Here is a 19,259-nt window from a genome sequence, read left to right as displayed (position 1 = left end):
TGGTCGGTCTGTTCTAGTTGGACACGACCCCGAGGGTGAAGTATTCATAAATGTCATGTCTGCATTTACTCATCCTTGGACTTCTTGATGGGGTTTCCATCCTTGTCCACCAAGCCCTTCTCGCGCATGACTCGGACCGCCTCGTGAATAGGATCCAGCTCGGGCATGGGAGCACGGTGAGAGTCCCAGTAGTTGTCGGCCCATGTGAAGTATTGGCCGTAGTTGCAGGTGAAGAACATGTGGTGGAGAGTGTGGTGGGCAGGGCTGTTGATGAACTTTTCGAGCCAATGGCCAGTAATCATGTCGCCGTCGTGGATAAGGATGGTCCAGATCTGAACGCAGACGAAGAGGAACATGTAAAGGTGCTTCTGCATGGGGCAGATGTAGACAAAGACACTGTTGACGTTAGTAAGAGGTCAATCGCGGCGCAGAAGTCGTTACTTACTGGTAAGGGAGGGATTGGAGGTACCCGTCGACAGGGTGGAAAGCAATGGCAGCCCAGGGGGTGGGAACTGAAGCTCTTGTTAGCGCGGTATTTGGTGAAAGAGAGTTTGACTTACTGATCCACTTGTGGTGAGGCTTGTGAACATACTTGTAAATACTGGGATGGTGCTCAAGGCGATGAATCCAGTAAATGCCAAGATCGTTAAAGATCATGTAGAGGGCAGTAGACACGGCCAACCACCACCAGCCGTACTCGTCAATTCGTGTGTACAGCAGACTGTGACCGCGCACTTCTCCAAGGAAGAAAGGGAGCGTGAGGAGGTCGATAATGGGAATGGCGAAGAAACTAGACTGGATCTCGAGCTTGATCTGGTTCTTGAGGAATCGAGGGTGATATTCGAGACGGCGATCAAAAACGAAGTAGTACGAAAGGGCGGCGGAAATGACATAGATGAAGGCGGCGCCGAAGCCAGCGATCAAGAGAATGGAAGCGCTCTGGCGGTAGATGTCGTCGCGCGGTAGTGACGAGCCAAAGTTGAGAGAGTACTCATCGTCAAAGTTCTTGGAAGACGAGGCGTAGTTTGTTGAGTTTCCGTATGCCTTTGTTGATTGGAGCTGTTGTTGGGGGAAAAGGTATGCGTATCCGTAATCGAAGACATACGGGTCGAGGAGCTCGAGTATAGCGTCCATGGTGAAGCAATTGCGATGTGAATTTACAGCTACACCAGCAGAGAATTGCAAGAAAAAAGATGAAGATGAAGGAGAGAAAGATTGATAAGAACAACGGGACTGAGATCATGCGATTTTCACATCATTATTAAGATTGAGCTCCGCTGAAATCTTGCCGCCAGCGGTGTCTTTCCTTTCGGGGCCGGGGGTGTTTGGATGCCGCAAAAGACCCAATTCCAAGGGTTAATTTCAATGGATGGCGTAGTACCCACAGGGGTCCCACGCTCTCTGAAGGGGGGCTCGCTAGGCCATTGTACCTGGATTTGCACATCTTGATCTTATCGTGATTGGAGCGGGGACACACCCAATTCCCGAATTTTCTCTTAATTTTTCTTTTGTTTCTGGAAGAGAAAACGAATACGAACTAGAGAACGGTACGGTGTTATGTATCCACACTAAATTGCTGAGATTGGCGAATCATGCAACACGGATGCTGGGCTGCCGGATCATGCTATCTTCGACCTCGCGTATCCCTCTGTACTTGTCCTCGATGTCGATAACTCCGTCTGTATATCCGATCGCCTTTTCGTGCTCCGCGATCTTATGCGCCCATTCCTCGTTGTCGACTGTCCATGTGCCCAGCGACTCGAAGCCGTGCTTTCTGTAGAGGCCGTGGCCCTCGACGGAGGATACGATCAGCGTTGGGACATTAGCGGCGTCGGCTTTTTCGGTAACGGATTGGAGCAATAGGCCGCCGATGCCTTTCCGTTGATGGTCTGGGTGGACCATGAGATGCATCACTTCTACGCCGCATTAGACGCAAGCCACTTTACTTGAAGTCACAACAAAGAAAACACTTACCAATATGATCTTTCCCATCAACGGCTTTTTCTTTGGATGCATCAATCTCTTCACTTCTCTCATTAAACCAAGCCCATAGTTCCTCCATGTGTTTTTTAACCGTCCATACTGACGCCGTGGGCTTCGCGTTCGAGTTCGGCTTTTTGTCTTTAACGACTTCCTTATAGCGCACAAACCCGACTGTCTTCCCCGCTTGCTCAGCTACCAAGAAGTGCTGCTGCCCCGGGTTTTGCAGGGCGTTTCTTGTCGCGAGGGGGATTAGATCGCGGGGATGGAGCTGGAAGAAGGCGGCGTAGAAGTCGTGGTAGAACTGTAGTGCCTCGTAGTGGATGTTTGCGATTGAGTCGCTGTCATCGATTGTGGCGGGGCGGATTGTTATAGATGACATTGTGTTTATATCTTACTGATTTGGGATTCTAGGTTTTTGAATGAGCTATTGTAAAGGTCTTGGCTTAGTTTTTATACATTTATCTTGGAGATGTTGATTGATGAGGCAATTCGGAGAGGGGCTTGTATGATTCCGAATGAGGAAGCTGGTGTTTTGGTTCGTCTTGATCACTCCGTGTGAGTCAGCCGGCGACAATCATTTGATAGCGAATCTTGAGAAGGATTTGCGATACAGTAGCTTCAGATTTTAGTATTGATGCACCGATTGAGAAGTTGCGGATTGTTCAACGGTCTGGCAGATTAGTGACTTCTACGTTTCCTCATTGGTTCTAGATCAGTCATGGTGGTCGTGTGCTCACTGGATGAAGCTTGGTTACATGAAGCTTAGTTCTCATGTCACCGTTGGAATGAATGTCCAATAATTTACTGGTGCTGACTTTCTATTTCCTCCAATCCGTATTTATCTTATGGGCCCTTTCTGGACATATTCGATGCCAGTAAATTGAGTTTCTATTCATTTTCACAACCCACAATGCGGCTCTTTAGCACTGCAAACCCCTGACAGTACTCAAAAGCACTCAGGCTGCATACTACGACTACTACGATCACGACGTTTCGCAACCAGAAGCTTCAGCTTGGGCACAGGGAGCAAGGAACTTAGGACCTTGGCATATGATGTTAAAACAAACTCATTAAAGAGTCTTCTAAGATTATGCTAACTTACCTAAGTATTTTTGTCACTTAGGGTCGAGGGCCGAAGCTTTCTTTGCCTCCACAACTTGGCTGGATGTCTATGGTTTGTTAATGGAGTGTTATTTTTTGTAACTCTTATGCTTTCTTATAACCTTCAATTTACCTTATCAGGATGCACAGAGACTTGAGGTGGTAAATACCTTAGCTAAATAGATAACAAGTCTTCCCAAAATTTTATTAAACTTATTTAAGCATTTTACTAAAACTAAATCTACTAGAAGATTATACTAAACCTATCCTAAACTCTTCTAAACTTATATAATTATTCTTGCCACTTCGGCTTCAGGCCTGAGGTTTTCTCGCCTCCCCTAGCTTGGTAGTTTATTATGCTTCGTTCGTGAAGTGCCATTTTTTGTGAACTGTCCAGGTTGCCTCGGGTGTGCAGAGGCTAGAGACCTGTAGCCAGTACCTAACTATTGGTACCTTGGTCAAACATATGCCAAATATTTACTAAATTATATAAAATGTGCCCAAAACCTATACTAAGTCTATCATAAACTGTTCTAAACTTGTACAATTATTCTTGTCACTTAGGCTCGAGGTCTTGAATTTCTGCGAGGCCACTGCAGCTTAAGTGGTCCAAGCTCCGCTATCAATTGTGCTGATTGGTAACCATTACCTCCACATCCACCACGGCCAACCCATGACATCGGTAGCCTTGAGCCTCCACTGACGAATGTTTAACTTTCATACTCAACTTCTTCATCTCGCGCTCGATGGTACAACCTCGATTTCTTATGCTTCGTAGAGAAGCTATCATCACAGCAACAACAGAAACAACATGAGCTTGAGTCAGCAAAATGTCGCCTCCACTGTTGAAGACCATACGCACATTGAAGGATTCCACATTTGAAGCTTGTGTCTGCATCAGTGCACATCTGAAGGCATCTGCATCTGCTTCCGTAACAGCAGGGAACGGAGCCAAAGCTGACAGAAATGACCTCAAATCCTTGACTATCGAGTTAAGACTCCTTGGAGGCACACTTTATAGTCTTGAGTCCCTCATCGTTGAATTATCTGCAGACAATGATACCGCCGATAGCACCCTGGGTATCACCCCTAGCGCCTCAGGATCCGAAAATGACCCTTCACAAGAATGGCCAATTGTCGATGGGTATGAGATACTCCTCACTGCCATAAAGTCATTTCACCACCTCGCCACTTCTGATGGGATCAAAGCCGCCAGATCATCACTCCATGATATTCGATCCAAACTAGCCTTCGTGCTCGGAATCTCAGACACTCTCGAGGATATCTCACTTCGGCTCACCCTACTCGAATCAGAACCATTGCCCCAACTTCTGGTCCAGAAGGAATATGACCCAGAGGCTATCGAATCACCTGTACAGACCCCCTATGACGATGAACAGGGAGAAGCAAGACCCGAAGATGTCTCCGCTTGGCTGAATATCCTTAATTCGCCTGAAAATGATCGCGAACCCGCAGAATATAACAAAGAGATCACATTAGTCCAGTCACGCCGCATAATAGAGCCAGCATATAGAATAGCGGCTATACGGTGGCCCAAATACGCAGAGATCTACTGGCAAAAACTTCGACCCCAAGTCTGCTCCCTCTTCCGTATGCAAAAGTCGTACAACTTTGTACAGTGGGTTCTTGAGTATGCCAGGGAGACATACCCTCGAACATTCGGCACGATGGCCCTTTCGCCAAGATGTCTTCTCGAGCTAACTGATGCGCTCTGCGACGGATCTGTCTTACCACTTCATATTGCTGCTGCCCTCGGGTTGCCTAATCTTTGCAGAGACCTTCTTTCAATGGGCGCCAACGTCAACCAACCCGGTCTTCTCGGCACGCCACTATATTGCGCCCTCGTAGGCAGCAAGGTTCTTATCACGCGTACGGAGCCAGTATCATGGTCGACTCTCCTCGTTGGTAATGACTCTGAAATTGATCAGGCGGCAACTATCCTATTGCTTGTCGAGAAGGGCGCAGACTGCACGTTTCATTATTCTTGGAAAAATGCTACTGAAGAGGTATCACTAGCAGGCTTGGCGTTTTGGACTGCAATGAAGACCAAACATGAAACAATCTTTACGAACATCATCAAAGGATTTACAAATGCCAGCCAGGGATCCACTGACATCGCTAAAGGAGGTGCGCTGGACCCTTCTTTTTGTCTCCTTTTACAGCGAGAGCCTGTAGTCAAGCGCGGTCTGCTTCATCGAACTCGGTTTGCCCGTTTGCTCACATACATCTATGATTTGACACTGGTCGACATCGAAAGGGAGTCCACAGAGCACAATTGGCTCCAAGAGCTGGTAGCTCGACTCATGGTGCACGCCAACATCAGGCTTTCCCCCTTGGCTGATGGAAAGGTGGACACATTGAAAGACAGCAACTTTGCGGCTGTCGTTAGGACTGCTGTTTTGGACTTCAATGTGATCTTGGTGGATCGTCTGATCAAAGACCCAAGATTCTATCCCAACTTCAAATACGATAAGGAAGAGACTCTTCTCCACATGGCTGCTGAGTCTGCACAGAATGAGATTCTGGACATGCTGATTCAAGCTGGGGCCGAAATCAGAGCCAGAGATTCGAGTGGTCGCACACCACTCATGGTCTGTAATGAAGTTAGTCCTATGGCTAAGCTGATTCTCGAACACGCTGCACCGACTTTTGACAAGGATAATGGCGGCCGCAATGTTTGGCACTACTTCGCCGCTACTAACGAAGACGACATACTCAGATTCCTGTGGGACAACGATCCTTACAAAATCCGCAACTTGAACGCCGTCGATGAAGAAGGGTATACGCCACTGCAGTCAGCGTTTTGTCACGTCGAGGCTCTTCAGCAGTCTCCCAAGACCTCCACGGCCGCCGCCCCGTTTGCAGCCTGGTTTCTGCTCGAGAAAAGTCAAGGGTATCTACGAGCGGAGGGCAACGAGAATCTGGCTCGATGGGCCGTCGAATGGGGCAATACGGGGCTTGTACAACAACTGTTCCATCTCTTTCCTCAGGCTAACATGAATGATGAATTACTCCTCAAGTCACTTAACATGTCGGCTTGCCCGGAGCTGGTCTCATTGGTACTTGACAGGGCTGGACCCTCTCGGCCATTCGCTGATGGCACAACGGCAGCAGAGACAGTCATCACAAACGTCAAGCTATTGAAGGAAGGTCGATTGACTAGTAGCCCATCGTCACACCCATCCTGCTCTCCAAGCATGACACGCAGCGCCTACATGCAGCTTCTTACGCCAGAAGTCCTCAAATCGCGAGACTCAACTGGACGAGGCATTTGGCTGCGGTTTACACAGGATGTCCTCCCATTGCTTAGCAGACATTCGCTTGAACATCCTACAAACCTCTATTTCCTCACCTCTTTCATATGCATGGCTATATCGTGCTTAGTGAAAGCCGGGGCCCTTGCAGATTACGAAAAAGAGACTAAAAAGTGGGCGGTCAGCTGTATAGCAACGAAAGGGCAGGAGTCTGTCAGTCTTCCGAGATGGGAGACATGGCACATCCCGTTTGCCGCCGCTATCTTGGCCACTTGGTTGGACGACAAGAATCTGCAGGACGGCGAGCTAGGGATCATGGGCTTTTTCAACGAAGACGAGGCGGCACATCTGCTATCGAAGGCCGTCAGCTTCCGCATGTCAGAATTCGTCAAGCTACTCGTTCAATGCGGCTGCAACGTGCACAATCCTCGGCGGAGCCTGGAAGGGAAATCGGTCTTTGAGACCTTCCTAGCTGATAACCAGCCCTTGGACGTTGGCATGATTCGACCCCTTCTCTGTGGCACGAAGCCACATCAGATTAGGCAGCAGCAACACTATACCTTCACGGAGCTCGTACGAGTGCCCGATGAAGCGATTGCTGTGGAGATTTTAGGTCAGCTCATTGATTGCGGAATGGACGTTGACGGCTTGGAAATTACTCCGTAAGTCTTCTATCCTACACTTACCAAGTTTTCCTCAACTCATCCTACACTTTCCTCAAGTTTTCAAAACTCATCCTCCCTCACTAAGTTCTTGCGCAACTTAGGATGGAGATCTCGGGTCTTCTGACATCCCTATGCAGCGTCTGACTAACTCTTTTTCTCTCCTTAGTGCTTTACCATTGAGGTCGCCCGCATCATCCCCGTCCTTGCTCACGATAGCGATCTGTTCAAAGAGGATCCTCCTGGGGCGATTGCTGATTGAACGAGGCGCAGATGCCTCTTTGGCGCCGCCAAATTCCATCAGTGCCTACCTTCTTGCCGCTAAGCTTGGATATGTGGTTATCCTTGAAATGATCATCGAGAAAGTCGGATCGGCAGAGTTTCCTTGGCTAGGCGTTTACGAACACATGGAGGATCGCGACACTTACAATGCCTTGCAGTTCGCGGCAGCCGGGGGGCATCGTGATGCCCTCACAACACTCTTAGAGGCCACACCTCTAGCTGACAAGATCACCGCTACTAGTCCAAGATTTGGCAGAACATGCGCCCACCTCGCTGCAAAGGCTGGTTCCCTGGATTGTGTGAAGATATTGAAGAGATACTCGGAAAGTCTGTTCAGTGTGAGAGACCTGTCAGGAAGAACCCCTCTGTTCTTGGCAATCGTTGGTGGCAATCAAGAATTGATTCAGTATATGAAAGACAATTTGTTGGATTACGATAATCCCCAGGATATGGGTATCATCTCATTGAACCCAGTCCCAGCCCAAGATGACAACTCTGACAGTGAGTCGCTGCCAGAGTCATCTCATGGCGAAGCAACCCACGAGCAGAAAAACTCCGAACCAAGACAACTAGGCGCCATGATAGCAGATACGATAGACCGTTATCAACTAAGCCGTGACCCTTTGTTCACGTCTATCCTTGACCACACCTCACGGAAGGACTTAGCGTCTGCCATAATGCCTTGTGGAGGCTGTACCCTTCTCAGTTACACGGCAACGACCAACAAGATCCGACCTATGCTAGAACTGGTGGAGTTGGGGTTTAGTGGTTTCGTGGCTGGGTGTGAGGAACATTGGCCTCATGGCTACAACGCACTTCTTAGCGCATGCCTGAATTTTCGAACGCTGATGGCAACCGACATTTTTATCCCTCCAGAAAAAGCACACTCCTTCTTCAAACTGTGCTTAGATGGTTATTTGAAAGCGAGGATGATATGGTTCCATCTCCCAATCTCACCGATCCAAGCCCTTTTCAACTCCTCCCGGAATAGTGGCCATGATATTATTGAACATCAGATACGGGTACTTCAGATATTCATCAACCATCTAACTGAGCATGCTCAGGTATACTGGTAAGTGATGCGTAGAAGAACAAGAGGTCATACTGACAAGTAGCAGGGCTAAGATTAGGGCTTTTGGGCTTACTGCTGGGTTCGAGTTCTCTGCAGATGAGAGCATTCAAGAGAAAGTTCTACGTTACGCTCTGAACTTGAGAAAGGAGGTTACTTCGGGCAATACTGACGCAACCCACAGTACGGTTCTGCATGATGTGATACATTGCCTTGCCAGAGATGGCGGCCATCAATTTTATGGCGCAACGACATATCACCAAGTGGCCAAACTCCTCATCAAAAGCGGAGCCGATGTCAATGCGCAAGACTCAAAACTTGTAACCCCCCTACACCTGGCTGCTGGCTATGGTCAAATGGATATGGTGTTGTCACTCTTGAGAGCGGGCGCCAACCCGAATCTTTTGTGTGCCCACGGCTCATCAGCCCTGGAGCGATCTCTCGCCCACGGCGACCTCCAAGTAACTCGCTGCCTATTGGAAAATGGCGCAAGCCCTGTGACATTCTACAACATTCCTTTCGAAGCGGTTCATGGCGATGTGGATGTCCTTCGCCAGTTGATTGAGCTTGGGGCGGATCCCTACGAGGCAAGCCCAGGCACCGGAAGTACTCTCACGAGTGCGATTTCTGGGGGTGCCGAGGGCATGTCATTTGTACTGAACGGAAACTTTGACTTTTATCGACTTGCAGAACAGGAACCGCTCTTAATCAGCGAGATTCTTGCTAATAGGAATTTATCGCCCATGGAGCTCAAAGCGATCATCAAGCGCATGCCACGCAAGTATCGTGCTCGCTTAGTGAACTCTGAACCGGAGGAGAAATACACTCCAGCATGTTCCGTTATCCTCGATGACGATCCGAAGCTCCTGCAGGTGCTACTTGACGTCGGTCTCGACATTGAGCGCGAGTGGCATGGGAAGGGAACACCATTGATGTTTGCTGCTAGCATCGGAGCCTTCAAATGCTTCAAGCTCCTTGTCCGTCACGGTGCAAGGCTGGCATACCTCACAACCGGAAGACGAGGTGAAGTCATTGCGAGATCTGTCACCGAAGCAGCAAAGCTCTACCCCCGCCTACTTCAATGGGCCTTGATCGATCGTCACTACGAGACAAAGTGTCTCACACAAGCAGCACACAACGGACCTTTCGTCCCTATAAAACCATGGTCCGGCCGACGAAAGGCGGCATACAAAGTATCAGGCTGCGGTGATGAAATCCCCGAGCTGCCAACAGAGTCTACGATGGACTTGCTCACCCGAGTTGCGAGGATGAAGAGGGGTATGAGAGGGAGAGTATTGCCTGTCCTCCTTTGTGATTTTGTGCCGGGATTTGCGCAGTTTTAGTTGTACACGCGCACCCGCATGTATGTTGAGAAGCCAAAGGTTCCGATGCGTAGAGCCTAGAGGCCTTCTGTATGATTACTTACTGGGGATTGCTTTGTATGATAGGACGGGATGCATTTGAGGCAAGGTGTTGAAAAGGACTGATAGGATAGTTCAGATGATAATTGTAATTGTAACTCAATTGAAGACATGTATTGTAATGAATTGGCGCCAAAACTGGAGGCAAGAAAATTTGGGACCTTGATCCCAAACGACAAAAAGACTTAGGCAAGTTTAGTCTAACTTAGTAGGTCTTTAGACTATTTCATTATGTCTCTTGACCAAGACCAGTAGCATCAGCGTAGCAAAAGTCTCGCCCTATTTTAAATGAGTTTTAAACGCAAGACCAGAAGAAGCAAGTATTTAGGTCCTATCTTTGACCTTGTCGGGGTACTAATTCAATGCCTTGACGATGAACAGTGGCAGGCGAGGTAACGCTACACTCGAACTAAAAAAGAAAAGACCAGAAGGCATACCGTGATATTATCTAGAACAGACTACATCCTGGATCTACCAGTATTTTAATCATGGCAATGATGTAGGGTCGAAGAATTGGAGCCTTTGTAGCGTCGAGATATTCAAACTTGTATACAAGATGATGGATTCGAGGGAGTGTTGGATATCGAATGTAGGATCTCCCGACCCAAGCAACTAGAAGAAAAGTACAATGGTCAAATCGAGTTAATGTAAAGATTGTAAGAGACATAACACTGAATTGTGCTCAGTCGAGGAAACCTGAGGAGATGTATCGATGTACAGGAGGACGAGCCTGCGAGGCAAGGGGCTTCATTGTGAAGCTGATGGAAGATAGCTGTCTGGCCAGGAGTGATTATACATGGACGGAATATCATAGAACTTATCTGCAATCTCAAGGTTGAAAAGATCATAAACGCAAAGATAGCTTCGTCTCTCGGCATATCACTCGAGTATTGGGGGATGGGGAAGAAATTGTCATCTGAATATCGTCTTTGAATTTTTGGAGCGGACAGCTTCTTTGGTCGATGTATGAGGATAGAAGCAGTTGAATTTGACGCTGATTGGAACCGAAAGAGAGTCGAGGTCAGGGGTGTAAATGTTGTGACATACATGATGGAAAGCAAGCTGTGCTGGTCCTGCTGGAGCTGGGAGTACATATACCAACAACCCACTTTGTCGTATTTGAAAAGAGTACAAGGTTTTTGGTCAAGTCTTGCTTTTGAATATATAATTCACTCCAAAAGCTTCAGAGGGAACCGTTTGGCTTGGAAGAGTAACAAATTGCTGTTTCATTAATCTGCGGCCATTTCACAGTAAACAGTCATAACATCATTTTCATCAGTCAACCAATTATCTTCTACCCATAAAGGTCGTTTTAAGTCCAAGATATAAGAGTACTTTTTATCTTTACTCAATTCAGTAGAATTCAGTTGTATCTTTCCATCACGTCACTATCGTCATGTGCCTGCCCTATCTGGTTTTGAGAACCCGGATAGACAAGTGAGCACCTTGATGGACAACCCTGATGTCTTTTCCAGTGCCAACACCACCAAATTTGATGCGATGGCCTCGAAAAACAGCCAGAAACAGAGTTGATCACGGATATTGTCGATGCTGATATAGTGTGCGTTGCATCATTGTTGCAGCGTCTAGCGGGAGGACCCTGGGGGTTGTTGATAAGGCTGAGACGGTGAGAAATGAGTATAAGAATGAGGTCGTCCCTTGGTTTGACTCTTGGAGTCTTCAAGATGAACAAGCACTTGCTTGGTCATTGATCGCCGATTACAGGAGAAAGTCTTGAATCGCCCTGCACCTGGGAGAGAATACTTCTCTGATCAGTGTCAGTTTGCTATGCCCGAAAAGTCCCATGGATCGGTGGACTCAAGTTCTTCCATGGAAGTAATATAACAGCAGCTCGACTATCTTCAGCCACCAGCCTCGATCATCACGGAATCCGTCTCTTGGATCGAGAGAACTCGCCTCCTTTTGTTCATCGCTTCCTTCGGTCTCCCTCGGTACCGACCTCGACCTCAGCCCGGACTCAACTCAACTTCCCCGACCGTGGATACAACATTTACCTCAACAAGCTCGCCCACGCCCTCTCGCATGGTCCACGACCCATAGCCCCATTATCACGGCCTTGTTACTCTTGAGTCTCACGACGAAGCCATGTCCCTGAGTCCCCCCACGAGAGATATCCCGGTTCGACTTTTCATGATGATACAAACTACCCAGCCGAGTTCCGAGACCTTGTCCCCATCCCACGCCTTTAGATTATTATGACTGGATACAAGACCAACTCAGGCGTCATTACTATCAGCTCGGACCGGGTGGGGAGACTCTCGGTTCCCCCGTATGGAAACGATGCCTGGATCCCGGATTGCCTCCGTGTGATAGCGGACTTTGGTGTGTGATGATGATGTAGTGAAGTAGTTGATGCTCATGATGAGATGACGTTGTTCTGCCCTTGGTGTGTTGTAGAAGGGCAGAGAGAAGACGCTTGGCTTCGGCTGATCCAATAATGATCACTCTACCAGAGATACCTGGTGTTGAAGACAGTAGGCATTCTCATGTCTTAGCATGATCGTCACGCACAGATGTAAGTCTCCGCCGTTATCTCTCATGTCCCAGCTTCATTCTTTCTCTAGCCCCTCTTTCTCTCCGTTATTTCCCTCAAGATATCTTCTTCCCTATCATCATGTCCGTTTGCCGCGTTAGACGTGGGTCACGACAGCTCATCGTTTCCCATGGATCAATCACACACTCTCGATCCCATTTTCACTCCCACATCCGCACCCACACCTCCGGTAGCCCGATGTGTTTCCCATGACTAAAGTCTCATCATGCACGGGCGTAATAGTCCTACGCTTTCACCAGTGCTTTAGGATATACTTTCACTGCCTTGTGTTTCCCATCCTCACTTGGTGTAAGAGGACCCAACACACCAATCATTGCCCAATCTTGCTAAAGATGCATGCGCGGGATGCATGCATGAATGGTACAGAACTGATGGATTCTGAACCGTCAATGTATCGGGTTTTGTGGTCCCCATCCATGCCCACGTTGTTCTCGATTATCCCTCATCGATTCGTCTCACTTGTGCCTATCACACTCCGTTGTTGTTGATAGGCTTGTTCATCACACTGGTTCGTCACGTTCACGTATCACGATGATGAACTAGCCCTCGTTATGCAGCTACTGCATGATTATCTTGACTGTTGATTATCATTTCAGCGGCAAACGTTACTCGATTGTCGTTGGCTTCACTTTAACATGATCATCCATCAGACATAGCTCGTCTGCTATTGGTTGCCTCACATTATCCGTCCGTCTCGTTGTCTTGGTTCACTACCCCACTCGGCGAATAAGTCTAACTCTTATTCCTCACATGTTCATATCCGTTCTCATCGCTTCCTCTTACACCTTCTCACTCTGTGTACCCCCATCCGGCATATCGATTCTCTTGATTCGTCCACGTACAGGACAAGACATCTCGGTAGGCCCAAAGGGGAACTACCCCGGCTTCAACGCAGGGTCTCGAGGTACAACATCCTTCTTGTCTTTCTCTTGCAACCCTAGTTCAGGCCCCTACTCACCGGTGTGGACAAGGAACGAAGCTATTTTAGTCAGTCCGGCTTGAGCCGTTCTAAAGCTCTATCATCGCTGGGATGAACCCCCACTCCCAATTGTCCAAGTTCCATAGAAGCCTGACTTGCTTCAGGTGTTGCCTTGTCCCTGGCAGCTAGACTGAGCTATCGGAAATCGGCTCAAGCTAAGACATCCATAGATACTGGGCATGTCTTGAGAACTACATCTGCATGCGTTACGTGGCGATCCCACTGCGAGGTCAGCAGCAGGCCTCAGTAGCATACCAATCCTACCTATTCTGGAAAGAAACTGCCAGTTCCACATCTAATGCCGTTCGGTTCAATAGGATCAAGTCTGTATTGCAACGCTGGCAGCCATGAAACTCGTTTCGCAGTGGCTGCATCTCGGGACGGCGCGAGTAGAGCTTGAGCTTGAGCTTCGCGGTGGAGAGCTCTCCCTGTAGTGGAGGCTCGGCGCAACCACTATGCATCATCTCGGCCAATTACAGAAACATGGGCCTCCCACATCGTACATGGGCATGCGGGGTGAAGGTCACTTTGACTTGGGAGGACCCTGAGACTTGGTTGGATTCAAGACAAGTTGGTGATGCACATGGAGTGGAGTCACTCCCACCTTCCTCCACGCCCATGCCCACGCTGGATGCGATAATCAGGCAACTGAGAGATGGAGTATGATGGAAGATGGCTGAGAATATGAGGGTTGGAAAAGTATAAGAAGGGCGGTTCATCTCGCTCAAATTGGGTTTTGTTCATCATCCAACAATCTCACTCTTCAACACACTCAACACTTACAACTTTTTCGAAGACCTTCTTCACCAACAACTATCAACATGTCTCCCTGGTGAGCTCCTCTCAATCTGCCACTGCATCTTCATGCTCCTCGAGCTTGAACGAGTTGTAGTGATGAAACACCGAATGTTTACTGACAGTATCTAGCTCTTGCTGTAACCACGAGGCCTCTGCCTGCGGCCAAAACTGCTCTTGCTGCAAGGTGAGCTCTTACCAAACACAATATCATATACAGAACAGATCCTGATTACTTGATAGCACTAAATTCCTTCTTCCATCACCAACGACCCTCGGCAATGACAACCGCACTCGCAGGCCTTCAAGGACCATGCTTCCATGACACGATACAGGAGGACATCTCGATGCGAGATCATCAATGCGAGATCAATGAGCAAGTCGGAAGTACAATGGAAAGAATGGAAAGAAAGAAAGAGGCATGCTGGCGATGAACTGGAACCGCCAACTTTCGATGGTAGCGCAGTTTTAGAGACAATTGAAGCTTGCATGCCTTGAACATGAACCTCATCTCATGTGATATCCTGACTCGCCTTACATGGAACTGGCCAATAGCACATAGATCTCGATTCTTCTAGTTATTATCGGAGCGACATGATATTGTGTATGGTGAGGCTATTAGAGTTTCCTAGCTCTGTACTAAACAACGTCACACGCAAGAGATAGAAGCAGATGATCCTTGAGAAATCTGAGATAGCCGCTGCAACCGTTGGAGGCTAAGCTGGAATTATGCTAGAGATGGATAAGATCAGATGAATTTGACCCCTCTTTTGGGCTGTTTCATGGAGACGACCGAAAGGATGGCATTTCTGGTTCGGATGTTGGCATGGAGGAGCGCGACGGTCCGGTTTGACATGGGTGCGATGCTGTTCACCCAGTGAAAGGCAGTCAAAGGATGAATGAAGAGAAGTAACAGTAGAATAAGGAATGTGAGATTATCAGATTACCATGATTCTATAGGGTAACGTAGAGACAAAAGCAATGTTCCCCGCTTCAAGGCTGACATGATCTACACCAACCTGTTCTACGCAGATGGATCGATAGGCTTTATATGCACTTTGAACTCCAACCTCGATGTCTTGATGAAATCACTCTTGAAAAGGGCAGTGTAATAACAATGAGATCCCGTCGCACTCATGATCTATCTTTGGCGACAGGATCATCTCTCTAGCTGTGGATCAAACCAGATCCTACAGGGTACATCTCGTCAAAGCGTTTGATCTGAGTGAGATTCTGTGATCGCTGCGCCATAAAAGGATTCAAAAACCACCTAACAACCCACTTGTACAGCTCAGTCATGCCTACCCAATACAGAGCACAGTCGTCAGTAATTGTGAGGCTGTTTCACAATCATCAAATTACGTCATCGTGAATCTTTGCTCATTTTTTTTCATCCTCTGCATCTTTTCAACCTGCCAAGTCATTGCCAAGTGAGGCTGTGTACGCCAGCCTCGTTCACAAAATATCAGGCTCTTTTTTCATTAAGTGTAGTCTTTATTCAAGTCTTTTTGGTGGTATTATCGCCCAGGTTGAGAATTAGTCCGTCCGTGTGGGTGTCTCAGTTGATCCTTGCTGTGTTCATCTCGGATCGAATCTCGCTGCCGCTTTTTCTACCAATATCTAATTTGAGGCGAGTAATATACCATCAGCGACTCTTCTCTAATATTTGATGACTCTTCTCTTATAACTGAAAGGACCTCTTCTTCTTTACCGCTTCTTTCTTCCTTCCCTTCTTTGTCTCCATCCCTTGGCCCCCAAGCCCCGCTTCACGAACCAACCTGCGCCGCGTCTTAAGGACTTTGACAAGTCTGTTGGTTGTATTGATCTCGAAATAACCGCCTGATATTTAACTTGGCAGCGGCTCTGCTTCTTTTTATAGCGACTGCCTACTACTAATCATCTACCAAGTATTCTACATCTCAACTCTCCCTTTTTATTTCTCTTCAGCATTTATTCCCCTTATTTAAACGCCACTAATAAGAAACACCCCTGCTCTTTTTTCGCCCTTTCTTCTATTCTTTTTTTATCTTTGGCGCCAGTGCCAAGAGTGGAGAACCGGAATCTAGCAGCCGAGACGGGGGTCAAAGACACCCGGTTTCCCCCCGAGAATCACGGAGCTTCAACGGCGCCAAAACGACTTCATCTTCGGGCAGCCGAACTCAAATCTCACCAAACTCACTCTCTCACGATTGTATGTGACAATGCCGGATATGCTGGACCCAGGTACACCGACCATCACGCCTCCCGTCTCACCAGGCGGTGGCGTCGAGAGGCGTCGGTCACGGAACCCTCTCAAGAACATGATGCAGCATCTCACTGTGGATCCTCCCCCGGCTGATGACGACCGAGAGCCCAGGAGAGCTTCTCTCATACGGAGAATCAGCTGGCGCAAGAGTCGCAGTCCCTCGGCGCATTCTGATAGATCGGGAGGGCAGCCGCAAGACCCCAATCTGTGCACTGCGTGTGCGGGTTGGGCGGCTGATATCGACTCTACGTTTGACACCATGGATGATTTCTTCACGAGAGCTCTGAATCCGACATCTGCGGATACGTTTGAGAACAAGGAGCATTCGTTAGGGCGGTTAAAGGAGCTTGAAGAGAATCGCTTCATCACGAAATGTCCCCTCTGCAAGCTCTTTCTCTCAGTGCACATTCCCAGCGAAGGAGAGGGCGATCTATATCTCTCTGGTTTCTCAAGTCGCGATACAAATTACCTCATCGACAATCAGAGCATGTTTGAGCAGGGCCACTCAGCAAAGAATAAGATCAAAGGCGTTAGCCCAGCATATCTAGGCGTCGTGCCCAAAAAGAGTGGTGATGGCGCGTTGAGCTGGGATGTGAGCGCCGATTGGTTCCGTGGGTCTGGTATGCTCTATCGAACAATGCCTGAGCCACCGAATGAACTTCTCAGCGCTAGATCAGAAGGGAAGCATTCACGTGCGAATTCTATGACCGATAATGCCGGTTGGCAGAAACGTGGTATTTGGGGTCGTGAGTTGGAGGGTGTTATTGATATGTCTATTGGAGTGGATTGGCTACGGTTCTGCGAATTCTATCACCAGGGACGATGTGGCCGAAAGCCCGTTACGCGAGAGATGCCGGGTTTCAAGCTCGTCGACTGCGCAAAGAATCCTCCTCAGGTGGTCACTGCGTCCATCACAGAACGGTATGCGGCTTTGAGTTATGTCTGGGGAAACAAGACGACAGAAACATGGCCCAAGGTTGTATGGGATGCTGTCATAGCGACTAAAGATCTCGGTATCAGATATCTCTGGGTTGATCGTCTTTGCATGGAGGAGGTTCAACCTGCGGAGCGGATGCAGCAGATTGCAAGGATGGACGATATCTTTGAAGGTGCCATATTAGCCATCATTGCAGCTTGCGGTGAGGATGCGGATTATGGCCTTCCTGGCGTGGGATCACGAACACGACCGGCTCAGCCAAAGTATGAATTCGTCAACTCCAACATCACACTTGTATCGAGTCTTCAAGATCCACGGTTGGCGATTAAGAACTCAACGTGGTATCAGCGAGGCTGGACATATCAAGAAGGTCTTCTTGCGAGACGGCGCTTGATCTTTACGGATCAGCAGATGTACTGGGAATGCGAGGGCATGTGCTGTCCTGAGTCGCTCATCCTACCGCTTGAGTATTACCATGACATGGAAGAGCAGCGGATGTGTGACTTTATGCGCCCTGGTCTATTCAACGGTGTTTCATTCGTCGATGGAAGCTGGGAGCGTTGGAAGAGACTACCCGGCAAGGCTGAAGACCCAAGTACGCTCAGCATCTTCCGAGAAGCAGACCAACATATCGGAAACTACACAAGACGAGACTTGACTTATGACCGAGATTCGCTAGATGCGTTCCTCGGAATGTTAAGACGTCTCGAGACCACCGTCGGTCGCGGTAAGATGTTCAACATCCTCGGCATTCCCCTCTGGGCACCACAAATGGATCAAGGTCCAGCAGTCCAAGGTCTCCCACGCACCCGCGACATCTTTGCTCTCTCAACATGTTTCTGGCACCACAAAGAAGGCGTCATCGCCACAAGACGTCCTCACATGCCCAGCTGGACATGGGCAGGTTGGAAAGGCCCCGTTGATCTCTACTCCTCCATCACAGTGGTAGATCCCGATACAAAAGCCGTTCAACGCAAGCATAACCACCATCACTACGTCTCCGCCACGCACGTATCGCGTAATGACCCTAATTCTATTCGCTGGACGTACTCACCCAACATCGTCCTCGTTAACCGCGACGGAAGCGTAGCCTATGACTTTGGCGCCTCGACCGCCGTAACTGGCATGCCCCCCTCACCACCGAATCTACACATCCGCCCCTACGGCATCCACGTCCCCAATCCCTTCGTTCTCGACCGCGTAAAAGCACGTTCTCACCCCGACGGGTGGATCTTCAACCGCGTCAGCGTAGACATACGGATGAGTCGCGGGGCCGGTTCAATGCGAGAGTACATTGAGCGCCATGCGCGCGGTGAACAAATGACGGTGCTGTGGTTTGTGGAAGAGGCGCTTGTTATGCTTCTTGTTGTTGAGAGGACGGAGAGGGAGGGGAGGATCGTGTGGGAGAGGGTTGGGAGGATGAGGATGGGATTTCCGGAGGAGGCGAAGGATGTTGTTAAGAGATGTGGACGGTTGGAGAAGATGGTGGAGGAGTTGCCGCTTCGGAGATTGGGAGAGGATATTGTTATTGAGTAGGGGAGTGTGTTATTAGGGTAGTATATATTGTAATATCAGCTATTTCGGGTGAAATGGAAGTCTGATGAGTGAAGCAAGCAGGTACTAGTTCTTGCTCAGAGTTGACTTCGTTCACTGTGAGCCGAACCAAGTTGTGTTGGAAAGATGTTTCTGGGAAACTTTAGTGAGATGAGCCTGCATACGGCTAAAACCTTCATCTTCTCATCATGACTTGCTCAAATCATGGTATCGAATTACGAAGGAAACTTAGGTTGGAGCCAAGCCAGTAGCACGATGGGCTTCACCATCCCGACAATCGGCTGAGCGCTGAAACTCCAGATTAAAAAATGAGATAAAAGTTAGATAATGTGAATCCTTGTATGATCATACAAATCTCTTCTATCCATTTCTTCATAAGTG

General features: G+C 48.5%; 5 protein-coding genes across 7 annotated transcripts; 2 read left to right on the top strand and 3 right to left on the bottom strand.

The window, feature by feature from the left end:
- Positions 1 to 65: 65 nt before the first annotated feature.
- FOIG_04938 (uncharacterized protein) lies at positions 66 to 1,134 on the bottom strand (the record flags this gene model as incomplete). Its single annotated transcript, XM_031203271.1, has 3 exons — positions 66 to 396; positions 446 to 512; positions 561 to 1,134. The coding sequence occupies 3 exons, from the start codon at positions 1,132 to 1,134 to the stop codon at positions 66 to 68; spliced, it is 972 nt and encodes a 323-aa protein (XP_031066850.1).
- Positions 1,135 to 1,412: 278 nt separating this feature from the next.
- Positions 1,413 to 2,625, bottom strand: FOIG_04937 (uncharacterized protein). Of its 2 annotated transcripts, XM_031203270.1 has the most exons (3): positions 2,440 to 2,625; positions 1,975 to 2,390; positions 1,413 to 1,916 (listed from the first exon to the last, which is right to left on the bottom strand). In XM_031203270.1, the coding sequence occupies exons 2-3, from the start codon at positions 2,360 to 2,362 to the stop codon at positions 1,591 to 1,593; spliced, it is 714 nt and encodes a 237-aa protein (XP_031066849.1). In that variant the 5' UTR covers positions 2,363 to 2,390; positions 2,440 to 2,625; the 3' UTR covers positions 1,413 to 1,590. The 2 variants fall into 2 exon arrangements, with proteins under 2 accessions (XP_031066849.1, XP_031066848.1); XM_031203269.1 differs by having other exon boundaries at positions 1,975 to 2,625.
- Positions 2,626 to 3,792: 1,167 nt separating this feature from the next.
- On the top strand, positions 3,793 to 15,188 carry FOIG_04935 (uncharacterized protein). Of its 2 annotated transcripts, XM_031203267.1 has the most exons (5): positions 3,793 to 7,021; positions 7,191 to 8,375; positions 8,422 to 14,179; positions 14,275 to 14,329; positions 14,386 to 15,188. In XM_031203267.1, the coding sequence occupies exons 1-3, from the start codon at positions 3,915 to 3,917 to the stop codon at positions 9,713 to 9,715; spliced, it is 5,586 nt and encodes a 1,861-aa protein (XP_031066846.1). In that variant the 5' UTR covers positions 3,793 to 3,914; the 3' UTR covers positions 9,716 to 14,179; positions 14,275 to 14,329; positions 14,386 to 15,188. The 2 variants fall into 2 exon arrangements, with proteins under 2 accessions (XP_031066846.1, XP_031066845.1); XM_031203266.1 differs by having other exon boundaries at positions 8,422 to 14,329.
- FOIG_04936 (uncharacterized protein) lies at positions 9,815 to 12,435 on the bottom strand. Its single transcript, XM_031203268.1, has 2 exons — positions 10,231 to 12,435; positions 9,815 to 10,072 (listed from the first exon to the last, which is right to left on the bottom strand). Exon 1 carries the CDS (start codon positions 10,885 to 10,887, stop codon positions 10,426 to 10,428), a length of 462 nt encoding a protein of 153 aa, XP_031066847.1. The 5' UTR covers positions 10,888 to 12,435; the 3' UTR covers positions 9,815 to 10,072; positions 10,231 to 10,425.
- Positions 15,189 to 15,634: 446 nt separating the features above from the next.
- FOIG_04934 (uncharacterized protein) lies at positions 15,635 to 19,218 on the top strand. The gene has a single exon (XM_031203265.1). It carries the CDS (start codon positions 16,344 to 16,346, stop codon positions 18,858 to 18,860), a length of 2,517 nt encoding a protein of 838 aa, XP_031066844.1. The 5' UTR covers positions 15,635 to 16,343; the 3' UTR covers positions 18,861 to 19,218.
- Positions 19,219 to 19,259: the final 41 nt, after the last annotated feature.

Source organism: Fusarium odoratissimum (assembly GCF_000260195.1).
Source record: "Fusarium odoratissimum NRRL 54006 unplaced genomic scaffold supercont1.6, whole genome shotgun sequence".
Lineage (NCBI taxonomy): Eukaryota > Fungi > Ascomycota > Sordariomycetes > Hypocreales > Nectriaceae > Fusarium > Fusarium odoratissimum.
Note: the sequence above shows the minus strand (reverse complement) of the source record. Positions and strands in the feature narration are given on the sequence as shown.